We start from the raw sequence: 15,221 nt of genomic DNA on the forward strand, positions 1-15,221 counted from the left end.
CCCAGAGCAGTGGAGGAGAGTGGAGCATGTTGAGGGTGGGCAGTGAACAGGCAGGGATGCTGCCCTTCCTCCAGGGATGCTGCAGGAGGCTTCCCATGGGGCAGCAGGCAACCTCTGTCCTGTCCACTTTTCTGGTGGGGCATCCTTCGTCCTTCCTCTATCCATGGCTCCTAACAGAGATGTGCTTTCCCTGTGGAAATACATCTGGGGTTTCTTTTAGCTTCTTCAGTGTCTGGCTTTCCATGTAGCGGATCACTTTGCACCCTCTGCAGAAATGTTACAATTGTTTAATGAATGAGAGATTGTTCATTAGTAGTGGGAAAAAATAATGGTGAAAGTTGAAATTATAAAAATCCAGACTTCACTGGCCCAGTTAAGGATGCCAGCAAGGATGTGCCCACCAAAAGCTGTCTGAGAACAGAGGGACCTGGTGGCAGAGGTAAAGTGCACACTTGCCCTGGGATTTGCATGTTGCAGGTCCTGTGGTGACCTGAGAGAATGGTGAGACCCTTCCACAAGTTGCCCAGAGCAGCTGTGGCTGCCCCTTGGATCCCTGGATCCAAAGCCAGGCTGGACAGGGCTTGGAGCAACCTGGGATAGTAGAAGGTGTCCCTGCCATGGCAGGGGATGGAATGGGATGAGCTTTAAGGGTCCTTCCAACCCAAACCATTCTGTGATTCCATGAAAGCAGTGCTGCCCAAAATGTGATGGATGTGGGAGTCTTAGCACCTGAACCCTTGCATGTTGTAAATTACATGTGCCGAAAAATTAGTTTTACCTATGAAACCAGACGACAGAATAAAATGAAGGAAGTGGGTAGGAGTGAGCCTGAGGTATCTGCTATAACAGAGGTGGGAGCAGAGAGCTTATTTGAGCATGTATTTGTAAACACAGAAATAAACTTTCTTCAAATACCTTTTTGCTCTCCTTCTTAGTTGCATGGAAGTTATGTATTAATGGGAGAATAAGCTTTTCTGAAAAGGTGTTTTTACAAATGTTTAATGGTGGCCTGTAAGAATCATCAGATATTGAGTTCCCTCTATCACACTTTAAAAATAGTTTGATCAATAGAAACATGGAATGTTTTATGGGGAATATTTTCATTCAGAAATGCTAATATGAGGCAGGTTCCAGAATCACATATTAAGAAGCTGCATTTCTTTTGTCAGGTAATGTGCTGTGGTGTAGTATTGTCCACAAGGGTCCCAGGATGAGGGAAGAGACGAGAAAGTTGACTCCATGTTTCTGAAAGCTTGATTTATTATTTTATGATAGAAAATATATTAAAACTATACTAAAAGAACAGAAGAAGGGATTTCATCAGAAGGCTAAGCTAAGAATAGAAAAGGAATGAATAACAAAGGTTTGTCTCCAACCGAGACAGTCTGGACAGGTGAGCTGTGATTGGCCCTTAATTCCAAACAACCAGATGAGACCAATCACAGATTCCCCCTGTTGCATTCCACAGCAGCAGATAAGAATTGTTTACAGTTTGTTCCTGAGACCTCTCAGCTTCTCAGGAGGGAAAAGTCCTAAGGAAAGGATTTTTCATAAAACATGGTGACACTGTGGCAGATGTGTTCCTTAGGTACCTGCAAGTTTTACCCTGTGCAGTTGTCCAGATGTTCCTCTATGTGACTGACCCAGAGGAACAGTCCTGTGGCTGCTGTTCAGTTCTTGCAGGTCTCCATCAGAATTTGGGGTGTGAAGCTCCTGGAGCAGTGGTGGCCAAGCCTGACCCTGTGCCTCTGAGGTGTTCCTTGCAGTGATGGGTGTGCAGAGGGCTGTGTTTTGGTGCCCGTGGTTTGTGCCACACCTGAACCTCCAAAGCTTCCCCCAGGGAATAATTTTATAGAGCTATACCTGTGTGTTGGAAGGCAGGTCTGTAAGAGCTTTCCCACATGTCCACAGCAGCTGCCCAGGGACTGCAGCACAGCTGGGGACCTTGGTTAATCTCTACAGCTTCTATAGCCTGGGTCTCACCCTGCTCTTTTACTGTAGGTCTGGTATCATGCTTACACTAACTTCTTTAAAAGCCTTGCCAGCATTTTCTCATGGGAGGATCAGATCCTGGTGGCCATTTGTTGGTTTAAAAGCCCAGCCCCAGCAGCACTTGAGGCCAGTTCTGCAAGGAAGCAAAGGCATGGTGGCCAGGAGACCAATGCCAGGGCCAGACAGTTTCACTCTATACAAGATGCTTTGCTACATCTTCTTTATTTCATATTTCACTTCTAGCTGCTTTTCTTTTGCTTTTTAACACAGTGAGCTCTTCCCAGAGCTCTTTGGTGAGATTGCTGTGGATGCTTAACATGCCTGTGATTTCAGGATGCTTAACATGCCTGTGCTTCTCTAGGAAAAGAGACTTGCAGCAGTAATATTGGTGTGTTTATTTTCTACAGGGTTGATAAAGCCTAGTGTTCTCTTTCTTTCTGGCATCTAGTTATTCCAGCCTGCTTTAGTGATATCAATTCCCAACAGAAAGCAATGCAAAGGGGTGACCTTTGTGTGTCTGGGAATAATGAGGCGAAGACATGGATCGCTCTCTTTCTGCACAGACAGCAAGTGGCAGCCTTGCTAACATGCTTTCAGGTAATTGCTTCTGTACTTTAGATCATTTTGGTAGATACTTATGCAATGTATTTGATTTTACTCAGTTTTGCTGTGGAAGGAGAACAGGAAATATTTACCAGGCAGGCATGCCTAGGTTGCTCTCTCATTTCTTTTTTCTTTTCAGCAAAACATAAACCCACAGCTTGCTGACAGTAAAACCATGTTTCCTCTTTTTGACAAATCAATTTTGCAATACAGATAATCCTGGCTGTACATAAGACATATTTTGAATTACTTTAATTTTTACATTACTCTCTATTTTTCAGAGAAATTATGTATGTGTTTATTTCTGAACCCAGAGGTTGGGTGAATTAAGAGCTTATGGAGGACACTATGCTTTAGTGTCTGTCTTTACTTCGAGGACAGTTATTTGTCATATGCAATAACCTGTTTGTTGTAGCCAGTGCAATTCTGCACTGCCAAACAGCAGCATCAGATTCAGAGGATATCACTGGATATGCTCTCAGCATGAGGCCAAGCTGAGAATTCCGTTTATATAAATCAGCTCCTGCTCCACAAAAAGCTGCAGAAATAGCTGTAGAAACTGGAATCAGTAGAACTGTAGAATCACAGGACGTTTTGGGTTGGAAGGAACCTTAAAGCCCATCCAGTGCCACCCCCTGCCAAGGGCAGGGACACCTTCCACTGTCCCAGGGTGCTACAAGCCCTGTCCAGCCTGACCTTGGGCACTGCCAGGGATCCAGGGGCAGCCACAGCTGCTCTGGGCAGCCTGTGCCAGGGCCTGCCCACCCTGACAGCCAGGAATTTCTTTCCAATATCCCATCTAAATCTACCCTGTTTCAGCCATTCCTCCTTGTCCTGTCCCTGCAGGCCCTTTTCCTAAGTCCCTCTCCAGCTCTCTTGTAGGCCCTTTAGCCACTGGAAGGGGCTCTAAGTTCTCCCCTGAGCCTTCTCTTCTTCAGGCTGAACAATGCCAGTGCTTCCACCCTGTCTCCAGAACAGAGGGCCTTCAGCTCTCTAATTAGGGGATTTATTCAATTTTACAGTTTTTCATTTTTACATTTCTGGGTGCCAGTTATGCAAACCAAGACCTGAAGTTGACATTTTCTAGATATTTATAAAAGAAATACAAATTTAAATGTAAATCTGGTCAGCACAAATGTTTGTGTTTTACCAGGAAGCAGTGCAGCCTCAGACACCAGTCTCAGTTGAAAACAAAAATAAAATTAATTCTAATAATAAAAACAATAGTAAAATTCTTGATTGTAGTAGATTTAGTCTGATAAACATGCCTGAAGAGTATTCAAAAAAAGAAGTCTATATGGAACATCTGCTTATGTAAGTATAAGGATGGAAGCTTACTTAAACATGATTCTTTGGAGATGTAAGGGTAAAATTAACCCAGCAGAAAACTGAATGCCATAGCTCACTATGAAAACATTACAGGTAGCTAATAGTGAAGGACACTAGAGCTTGCAGGAAAGTTTTCCAAAAGCATTTTTAGAAGATAATTGATTATTAAAAATCGGGCAAATTTTATGCAGAGAAGCTCAATCTCAGCTTGGTTGAAATTTCAAAAAGTCATTCTGGCAAAGCTCCATCTGGGCATTTCAATAAATGCATTTGTGAAAAGCAAAAGGCAGTGACACATTTAAGTTTTTGGCTTTAGTGGGAAGAAGTGGTATTGAAATCTCTTAAAAGAAGAACAGCATTTCTCCTCTGCATAAGTGCAGGTACATGAAGTTGTTGATGAACTTTCAGCTCAGGTACAGAAAGTTTTGGATGTGTAGCTCTCATTGAGAGGCACCTCTGTGGTTCCAGCTCCAAATACATTAATGTGAGAATGATCATCTGGGCATGATTCATGCTACTGTTGCAGCCCAGGACCAAGCATGGAAATAACCACATTTTCAGCGGATGCTGGCTAGTAGACATTTCTGTAGAGCTCAAGTAGAGCAAAAATAATTTAAAGCCCACAGCTGAGGAATGGTGCTGACAAGGTCACTGCCATTCAGAAGTTTGATGTCTTGGCAGACACCATCTTGGGCAAGGACCGGGCAGGGAAGTTTCAAAACACTCCAGCAGCTACAGCTGCACATGTTACTCAGGATGGTCCGTGCTGGATTAAATGAAATAGGTCTTGAAAGAAAGGATCCAGTGCCAAATTATTTGTTCTTTGGAGAACAAAGAGTGAACAATGAGTCCAGGTAAACTGGCAGGTGTACTGAATGCCTCCACTGAGGCTGCATGTGGTGGCCCAGCAGGTGTGCATCAAGTCCAATTCAGCTCTAATTACTTTTTGCATCTTGTGCAGCTACAGGAGTCACCAATGTGAACTCTAAGAATGTGGACTGATCTCTAAAAGTAGCCTTGAAATTGTAAAATGAAAAAAAAAAAAAACCAAAACCCATCAACTATATGTAAAATCTTTATTTTACAGATTAGGACAATGTTTTCTCATAGTAAACCACAGAGTGATTAAAATAAAAAGAAAAGCCCAAACTCATAACATTCATTTGGAGTGAGAAGGAAAATTGTCCAGTGCATCCTGTATGTTCCAGGAATGGGATGTGGGCGGGAAGAGGTGAAGAGAAATCAGTCCTATAGAAAATATTTGCTCCCATTGAGGCCAATTGCTGCCGTAGTAAGTGGCTGAAAGAAGTGGCGAAACAAACAGAAATAATCAGCATGGAATTAAAGAGCTATGGTTTTAAAAGCTAGTGTTTGGTGCATATTTACTCAGTAGATTAGCCTAGTAATTGTCACTGTGACTTCTGTTTAGTCTTTTGCTGAGATTCCTTTGGGTTTGTTTTCCAGGGGCAGGGAGTTTAGGAGCATGAATTGGAGACAGATAGGTGGGACACCTGTCTTCTGTGGAATGATCTAGGGGCTTAACAACAATAATGACATGGAGGATGTTTTAGCATTCAAAATAAAATAGATTTGCTAACAACATGTGGTTCTGTCGGGATGTTCTCATAGAGGCTGTAATTTCTTTTTGCCTGTAGATGTGGAGAATATATCTTCCCTCTTTTAATATTTTTGTACGTGTCATCATAGTGCTTGCAGCACTATGCTTCTGAGTTTTCTCAAGTCTTTGGAAATCCAGTGAAAAATAGGGAACTTGGGCTCTGATGCAGAAGCAGTGCTGGTATTCTGTAAATGTTAAAAATATCTGAGTTTATAGATTCTGTCAAAGCACGTATACAGACCCAGAAAAAGTATTTGTTACCTTTGAAGTTATCTAGATGTTATATGTTGTTTTAATCATCTCTCATTGAAAGTTTTGTTTAAAATTACTGTGAACAAGGAATGTTGTGACAATAAAATTTAATGTATGAAGTTAATATCTAATGTTAGGTGGCCAAGGGGAGAACTGCTCCGCAGCTCAGAGAGGAGCTGTATAAACAACAAAGCAATAGAAAAGCGAAATGAACAAAAATGTACTAAAAATTAATGTTTTAATGTGAAGCAGAGTTTGTCACTTGAAAAGTGAGATAAGTTATATGTGTATGTCTTTTTATGCTCTTCCCTGTGGTTTTGACCCCGCTGACCCCTTTCAGCCAAGCCAAACAGACATGTAGTGCTTGTAAAGATTAGAAGTTTCAGTCAGATCATACCAAGATGCTACCAGGTAAGCTGAACTGCATGATCAGTCCAGTAGATCTTGGAAATCTGTGTGGGGGAAGGCACGTAATGAATACTCCCAGGCAGCCTGAGTACTAAATTGATCAGAATCCAGCAACACAGGGATACATATGGGACCATGCCACTCAGAAATTACTTTTTTTTAGTGTTTTTAGTGTTTTAATGTTCAACATGTGCCAGTCTGAGCAGATAATGTCACAACATCAGTTGCTTTGTGCTGGGGATGAGGGCAGAGGAGCTGTTGAATGGCACTGATGGAGAGTAGCCGTGGGCTGATGCTTGGCAGAGCAGCCAGCATTGGCCACCCCGAGGTCTGGTATTTGTTTTGACCATGAACTGTGACTGATTTACAGTCTGGTGTCAATGAAACCTCAGTGGATGGCTTCACTGCTGGCGGTGGCGCTGCATTGTGTTTGTGTTCGCTCTGCAGGGCAGTGCAGCCGCCTCCTCTCGCCGCAGCTCGGCTCGCTGCAGGTCCTTCAGGGCAACGGCACCGAGGTGGGCACAGTGGTCACCTTCCAGTGCTCCGCTGAGCACCAGCTGGAGGGAGCGGCCTTCGTCACCTGCATTTGGGAAGGGAACAGCACGCAGTGGACAGCCGGAGTGCCCTCCTGCAAGCGTAAGGTTCTTCCCAAACCGTGCCCCTCCCTCTGGGATGCGCTGCATTCCTCTTGCCCTGTCTATCCTGCAATGTTAGGATTCTTCCTAGATGCCTGTGCAAAGAAAAAGACAAATTCAGTTTTCTTCAAAGTTGCCCCACTGATGGTAATTCTGCTCCATATATGTTCTGACACGCCATTATCATGACACACAGAAAAGACTCTGTTGGATTCATCCTGATCTCATGTCACTGGGAGCACCTGGAATAACTGTGCCTCCAGCTAAAAGCTGTATGCTTCTTTAGAGAATGCATGGGTGTCTCGGTTTAGAGACAAGTTTAGGAGAAAAACACTCTGGAATGAGTGTTTCATCTAAAAAAAAGGGTTGCAACAATCCCTTTCCACCAATGAGAAATTAATACTAGTGGATGAAAGTGAAAAAACCCATCAGTTTATTGACAAACAGATTGCCCACACTGCATGGGAGAAAAGGTAAATAATACTAGATATTGAACTGTCAGACCTTAACACACGCACCCTCCTGCCCCGGAAAAAAAAAAAAAACCAAAACGCCAGAGCAAGATAAAAACCCACTGCGGCCGGCAGCGGGATGGGGAGAAAGATGACACCAGCTACTGTCTCAGGGAAAAAACCAAAAGGTTCACACAGCAGCTGGCACAAACAGATGGGAACCTGGTGAATCTCTGGTGTTGATCGCCTAATGAAGCAGGTGTGCTTTCCCTGCCCGGCTTGGGCTTTTTCCCAGGTCTGGGGCCAAAAAGGAGCAGCCCCTCCCTCCCGCCGGGCCCGGCCGATTCTTCTCCTGGCGCTTGTTCTCTCTGATCTTGGACCAAAACCGAACCTTCCAATTCACCTCAAAAAGCAGCTGAAGGATTGCTGCTGTAGCCTCTCCCAAGCTCAGGAAAAGGAAAGAAAAAAACCAAATAAATTTCTGCCTGGGCTAACAAAAAAACCCCAAACTGGCCAAGCAAAACCCAGACTGCACCACACCCCCAGACACCAGGGCAGTGAGGCTTTGAAAAAGCCCAGCAAAGGGCCCCAAGGCTCCCCCTTCCCCAGACCCACGTTAAAGACACAGCAGACATTTTGGGGCATAAAGCAGAGGATCAGAGAATGGGCCATCATCATAAATCACCCCAACACTATGGGAATGACCAACTGATGTGCAAGCATATTTGCGAACCTCTTATCTCCTAGCTGTCTTTTCTGACAATGTTTTTGCTGTAAAAGAAGCACGGTGATATTTTTTTAACAATTCTTGGTTGTTGCAGCTGCATGGGAAATTTGCCATATAGAGAAATAGTGTCTGAATGACAACAGCATCAACTACCTTTTAGCTGTGTTTCTGCTTGTTTATGATAAGGTTGCTAATAGTTTGACCAGAAGTAGACCCAAGCAAAACTTGGTAACTCTAAGCTTTGAGGTGCCTCAGACCTCATGTAATTTCAAATCCCCAGTGGATACATTGCTCTTACGGACACTTAATGCTCTCTCCCACACTCAGCTATTCTTACCTCTTCTTTGGAGATCCCATAAAAGAAAAAAAAATGAGAGAAATCCTTCCCCCTGAGGCTGCAGAAATATAGTGCTTTGTGTGGAGCTCAGCTGAACCATTTGGGATGCTGGGCATTGTGACATTGGGAGAACTAGCTGAGTTTTGAAGCAAGACATGCTTACTGCTCCAAGTGAGTTGGCAGAGATCTGTGTTCGCTGTGCCACCTCACATTCCTAGTCCTCCTTTTGTCTGGATGACTCGCTTCCCTGTGGACACTCAGCCCTGCACATCACTTCTTCCATCCTGTATCCTTCCCCAAAGAGAGGAAGACCTGTTGTTTGCTGCCTGCCAAAGAGGATGTAATTACATGAAACTGTCCTTGCTCTAAATGGCTTCTTTAAGCCCATTTACCCGTGTTAGTATTCGTTTCTGTAGCTTCAGTCCTTGTTAATAAAGAGTCTGCAGCTCATCTGCATTTGATCTGCAGACAGACTTGTACTTTTAAGCTACTGCAGTGCTAAGGGCATTGTGTTTAATTAATTGCAGTGGTGAAATGCTTGTGAGCAATTCATTAGTAACTTATAAACTGGAGATTTTTACATAGTCTGGTTTGAGGCTTGCATAGGTCAAAGCTGAAGCCGAGAGTCTCTGGTATCTTGACACATAGTAATGTGAAAGTCCTCACTGAGCAGAAGTGTGAAGCAGGCAGGCTTCAGCATGGTTTAATGAAAATGTGAAAGATAAATTCATGGACTAATCTTAGAAACATTTCTGTGTTTGCTTTGCTGCAGCCATATCAAAATACGAGACTTTTGGCTTTAAGGTCGCCGTGATTACCTCCATTGTGAGCTGTGCTGTCATTCTGCTGATGTCCATGGCTTTCTTAACTTGCTGTCTGATCAAGTGTGCGAAGAACAGTGAGAGGAGAAGAACTCAAAGGTAGGTCAAGAAGACAGTTTTAATAACAGTGTAAGAGTGTACATCATATGGACCCCATTGCTGTGATAACAAGTGCTTCAAAGGATTTGCTGCTTGCAGCACTGCGATGATGTTAATTACTTAAAATCCTTAATTTTTAGGTCAGGCTTAAGGGATAGAAGGACTTGGAATTCTAGAGTATTTAAATACCTGATGCCTGTTAGTATCAGATAACCTCAACAGGGCTAGGCAGATCTGGATTTATCCAGGATTATGCAGAAGCTGAACACACAAATCTTATTTTCTGGCACAGCATTTCTCTCCTCAAGTTATTGAAGATTGGCAATATTGCCCCTTCTTCTCTATTTCTTTCCTTTTTTCCTTTCTTTCTTTGAACACTGCTGGGAAATGGAATCTCCCTGTGTCAGAGCCATCCAAGGCCTCACCATCTACAGAGTATCTTCAAAGCTGTCCCAGCGTGGGGCTGCAAGGACGGAGAATTTTGTCTTCTAGCTTGGAACACAAATTGGTGGATTATAAACAGGAATAGGAAAAAGTCAAATTTTCAGTCCAGTTCATTATAAAAACTCAGTGTGGGTAGTGTCAGCAGGAGCGCATTTGCCTGTAGGCTGGAGCCAAGCTCACAAGAGCACCCACCTACAGTCACTGCTGCAGAAAGCTTTCCAAGGGAACTTGGTTTCCCTCTCACTTTTCTTGCTGGTTACTCCCACCAGGCCCTCCAGTGGAGTGGAGGGAGACTGGGGAAGACAGTAGTGAAGGTTTCTATGCTGAGCTGTGATTTATCTGAAGCTGTGTGGGAACCAGCTGAAGGGGGAACTTCTGTCATTTGAAATCCAAGTGTAACCAAAATAAAGATTTTCTATTTCTCTTAAAAGATTTTTTTGTGTCAAAAAAATGAAAGTCCTTAGTGTCTGTCATAATATTCAGGTTTTTACTGGTAGCATGAAATAAATTGCTTTGAAATGAAAGGTTAATTGACATTTAGTAATTGCCACTTTTCTTTTTGATAAGACTGTTCATATCACAGTCCTTGCTTTTCATTTATTTTAAATGAAGTTTTGTAAAAACTAGCCATTCTCATTATTGTGATGACTTGATATTTTTCCTCTTACAAAAGAAAAGCCCTTCACACTAGACATAATGACTTGAATCTATAATCAGGCTGTAAAATTATTCCTTTTGCTGAGACCTTCTCAGTTCCCTGCTCCCCTGTGCTTCTTTCCCTGTCTCCTGAAGGAGCTGCTCCATCCCATTGGCAACATAGTCCAGCTCCAAGGGGAAACCTGGGGGCACTGCAGGCATTGTGTATCTTATCCCTTCTGTCAGAAAGAATTGAAGGCATGTACAAACTGTCCACATAATGGGAGAAAAAGTGACATAACCCTGTGCAAAACTTGTCAGGTGGAGTGGCAGTGTCTCTGTTGGTGATGGAGTTGGAAAAGTGGATTGACTTCTGAATGCACAAATCATTAATCTGACAAAAAGCTGCAGGCTTGATAACTTAATACAAAAGGAGAACTCTTGGGGAGGAAATAATGAAGTAAGTGTCTCTTAGAGCAGATCTGAAAGATGAGGTAATCTGTACCTATGGAGCAGAGAGGATCTCCTCACTTTGCCTGTAGCTCTGAGGTCTGCATGTCTGCTTCTTTTGGCTCTTAGTTGGTCACCTGAGAGATCATCTCTGCCTGCAAACCTGCCTTGCATAGTGTCTAATGATCTTTGAAGTGCCATCTTGTGTTTAATAGAATCATAGAATCATTAGGCTTGGAAAAGAGCCTTAAGTTGGACTGTCAACACAGCACTAACACCACGTTCACAGCTAAACTGCCACATCCACATGTTTTGAAGGGAAAAGGGATGAAGGCTGCTAAAAGTCCTCCCACCATTCAGCCTCCTCATAGGTCTTGTCCACTGAGGAAGTATGGCTGCTGTTTTCTTTGGAAAGAGCAGGATTGCATCTCAAGAAGACAGAAATGGCACCAAAATCAGCATCGCCAGTTCTCACAATTTGATCTCCCATCAGCCAGTGTCTGTGATTCTGTGAGTCTCAGACTTCTTTTAAAAGCAAGAAAAGAAATGGTGGATATTTTTTCTCACCTCAGAGTTGCAGAGAGCAGCATGAAAACAGCTCTGAACATTTCCAAAAGAGAATTCTGACAGTGAGAGAATATGCCCTCACTGTTATGCCTTAACAAAGGCAACACTACCTATCTCCTTCATTTATAAGTCAATATCTTTTCAACCTGCCTGGTGATTTTGGAAACATTAAGAATAGCAGTGATGCAAAAAGCCACAGAAAATAATTTTTTTTCCTGAGATAATTTATCCCATAAAATGGAGAGGCTATGAAGTCTTTTCACACACAACAGGTTGTGGCCTGATGTCACTGTTGAAGGTCCATTAGAACACTGACACATCATCCCACCCTTATATGCCTTTTCTTACTACATGTAGTCTGGAAAAACACTGAATCAAATGGACATAACTCTTGGAGATTTATTTCTTTGAACTATCCATTGGTTCTCATAAGAAAATCATTCTCATTTTCTTGTTTGTTTGCTTGTTTTTTGAGGAGTGCTGGACAGTATTTAAAATAACACTATTTTGCACAATAATATTTATGCTATTGAAGAACTCCCTATCTTAGGGTGTTATTTAAATCTCTACAAGTTTGGCTTACACATGAAGTTCAGCACGTGTTTAAGTGCTTTTTTCAGTAAACCTGGAATGAGATTTAAGCTCTAGAGACTCAGGTCTGTGGTCAGATAACAGCTCAGCTGTACAGTCATATATCACAATACCATTTCTACTGCTTGGTATATTCACAGAGAAATGCAGCTGTGGTACCAGCTGAGGACTGAAGAACTAGAGCACATGCAAGCTGCTTACTTTGGTTTTAAGGGAAGGAACAATAACAACAACAATAAGAAACTCAGGAATACATCTGTATTTGGTGACATGACTAACATGGCATATGATAACCAAGGCTTCTACAGGTAAGGCTGTTGAAATAAAGTAGGTTTGAATGAGCTGATGGGATCCTGGCTAAACACTAACCAGAGCTAAAACCAGCTATGAGAGCAGGTATATCAGTCTGTGCACCCTTAGCCAAAAGTCTGGATGTTTTGGGTATGGAGAGTGGGCACTGCTTCTAATCAGAGATGGAAGTGTCACTAAAGGTGATTCTGAATAAAACTGTCCTGGAATTGCTCTTGGAACAGATGTGACTCTTCCTTATTTACACCTTGTTCTCTTTTTCCACTCAAATTAGAGCTGTTTAATCAAGTAATTTCAAGTGATTTCTATTCTTTAATTCTGTAAAATGAATAGATATGCAAGGTGAGATGTGGGAATTCTACTAACAGATTTCATGAAGACAACAAATGGCCTGTCAGTTTTGTATTCCACTTGCAAGTTGTTTGGTTTTTTTTAGCGTGTTTAACAAATATGGCTAAATTTCCTCATCCTGTGTTCATCTGGCTTACTGAGAATAGGAGAACAATGCAGGCACTGGGGAGGTGCAACCATGGAGCTGGGCTGTGCTGGGAGGACCAGAATGAAAGGACACTTTACCTGTCTGGGTGATTGCTGTGGTACCATTTCCCCTCCAGTGTGAGGTGGGAATGTTGGCAGCATGTGCCTGGAGGAAATCTCTAAACCTGGGTGCATGTTGCTGGAGTGGTGAAGCTGTTACAGTGTTGATTGTCCAAAGAAATAAATACAGACACGTGGCATGGTTGAAAAACAGCAGCAAAACTGAGGGCAGGCAGACCCAAAGGAAAGATTCCATATATTTCTGCATATCCATGATCAAGAATCAAAAGAGAATTAAACCAAGACTCCTCAGGGAAGGTTCAGGCTTGACATGAGTAGGCATTTATGGACCCAGAGGGTGGTTAGACCCTGGAACAGGGTCCTGGTGTGGGGGTCAGTGTTGGTGGCCCAAACTGGCATTGCTCAAGGGGCATTTGGACAATGCACTTAGCAATGAGGTTTAGTTTTTGGTCAGCCTTAAAGGGGTCAGGCGGTTGGACCCAATGATCCTTGTGAATTCCTTCCAACTGAAATATTTCAGTCTAGTTTAGTCTAGTGTAGTCTCCTGTAGTCTATCAGCACCCTATCCCTATTCTATCCTTCCCTATCCTCTTCTTGTGCTAAGCTTTCAGACATTTGGAGGAACTGCCCAATGCATCATGAGATCTCCGAACACAGCAGCAATCCTCCTTGGTTTTTCTAGGCAGGAGCTGTCTGAAGAGGCCCAGGAGATGAATCCTCTCCTCCCTGCCTTTTCCAGGGCTGTGGTACATGCTGTTTTCTGCAACCCAGCCAAGGGAAGGGGCTCTGCAGCCCTCTTAGAAGGGGAAGTTGAGATGAGTGCTGCCCATGTCTGACAAGGGAGTGGGTGGAGGCCTGACAAATTCAGTCATTTTTATGATAGCTTTCTCTCTTTTCTTGAAGAAACTGTTCTGCTGCTTCTTGTAGCATTTGAAGTATCTGGAAGAGTAAGAACTCCTCCACCCTTGAAGAAGACTCTTGAGTATATCTTAATTTATTTTTCACTAGAAAAGCATATAGGTTGTGCTACTTTTCAGACTTAATTGAGTACATTTTGAGATTAACATTTTGATTCCGTGCTTTAGGGTCAAAATACTGTAAGAAGAGATGAAATAAAAAGCTAATTCTTTTTAGGTAAGGCAGTATAAAATAAAAAATCAATTCTTTCAGGCAGGTAAGGTATTAACAAATACAGGTTTACAAAACAAATAAAGGTTTATAGACAAATTTAGGATTAAAACATTCTAATCAGTTAAAGAGGGGCCTTAGTATGCTGACAAGATAATTTTGGCTGCAATGATGTGACACAATGTGGATGTAGAGTGCTGATGGGCAGAGGTTATAAATAACAGACAAGCCCAGCTGTGTGACTGTAGGTACTCCACTGTGCTGTTCTGGACCTGGCTGCCACAAAATGAGAACTTTCTCCCCTCATGTTTGAAGCATATCACAAACATCATGAATATGTAGTTTTGCAGGGAAACATTGAATTTTAGTGGCAACTGCATTAATTATAATGATCCTCATTCTGACTGCTTTTCTGGTTGAACAAATTGCTTTAAAATGATAAGAAATATGTGTACAAATACCCGGGATCATTAACTACAGAGTGCTGTCACTCCAGATGCCACCTCTTTCATTTGGATGTAAAGAATCATAATGAGGATGAACATACCAATTTTTAGCAGAAGGTCTTATATGCATGAGCTGCAAGTGTTTACAGTGTATTTGCTCAATTATATTATTGAAATCACTAAATAATGTTGAGCAGGGAAAAACAAATTACAAATCATGGTGCTGGTGGGAGGGAGGTGTTTCCCCAGCCTTGCTTCTGCGAAGTTCAGAGCAGGAGAGATAGCAGTTTTCTCTGTGGTGCAGAGGTTTAAGCCAGATTAGCTGAAAACAAGAGTCTGTGTCTAGGGAAGGGAGATTAGCTGCAGCCCTGGGCCACGTAGTTAGAGGAGAACAATGTCCATGAGCCTCCAAAGCAGTCCCCAGGAGGACTGCTGGGCAGAGAGCTTGTCAGCATGATGGGAATGGCTCATGTGTCTCAGAGCCTGACTGCAAGATGTACCAGGATGTGTTATTTTTGAGTCAATTATTTTCTGATGAAGAATTATACCTGACCCTGCAGTAACTCTTCTCTGGAGCACTTGCTTGGGCACCCACCACCCAAGACAAACAGCCCTCTGCCATCCCAGCAAGCAGCAATGTGGGAGAGCTAGGATCAGGCATCTGCCCAAGAAGGCAGGTTGTCCTCTGCCCTATGACAGGCACAGGGTAAAATATCAGTAAAGAGAAACTTAATGGCAGCTGTCCTTCCTCTGTGCCAGCTGCTAGTAGTGTTTGAGAGATGGAGTGAAGGTCACTGAGATGTTATGTTAAAGAAATGG

General features: G+C 42.8%; 1 protein-coding gene across 2 annotated transcripts in view; it reads left to right on the forward strand.

Annotated features, from left to right (window-relative positions):
• SUSD3 (sushi domain containing 3) overlaps positions 1-15,221 on the forward strand; it is a 30,837-nt gene that overhangs the window by 7,152 nt on the left and 8,464 nt on the right. The window contains exons 2-4 of one of the 2 annotated variants that reach the window (XM_059856014.1): positions 6,650-6,838; positions 9,126-9,273; positions 12,102-12,269. In XM_059856014.1, the coding sequence (XP_059711997.1) occupies positions 6,650-6,838; positions 9,126-9,273; positions 12,102-12,269 (505 nt within the window). The remainder of the gene's footprint in view (positions 1-6,649; positions 6,839-9,125; positions 9,274-12,101; positions 12,270-15,221) is intronic. The other variant, XM_059856015.1, reaches the window with a different exon arrangement.

Source organism: Haemorhous mexicanus, chromosome 11, assembly GCF_027477595.1.
Source record: "Haemorhous mexicanus isolate bHaeMex1 chromosome 11, bHaeMex1.pri, whole genome shotgun sequence".
In the NCBI taxonomy this organism is placed as follows: domain Eukaryota; kingdom Metazoa; phylum Chordata; class Aves; order Passeriformes; family Fringillidae; genus Haemorhous; species Haemorhous mexicanus.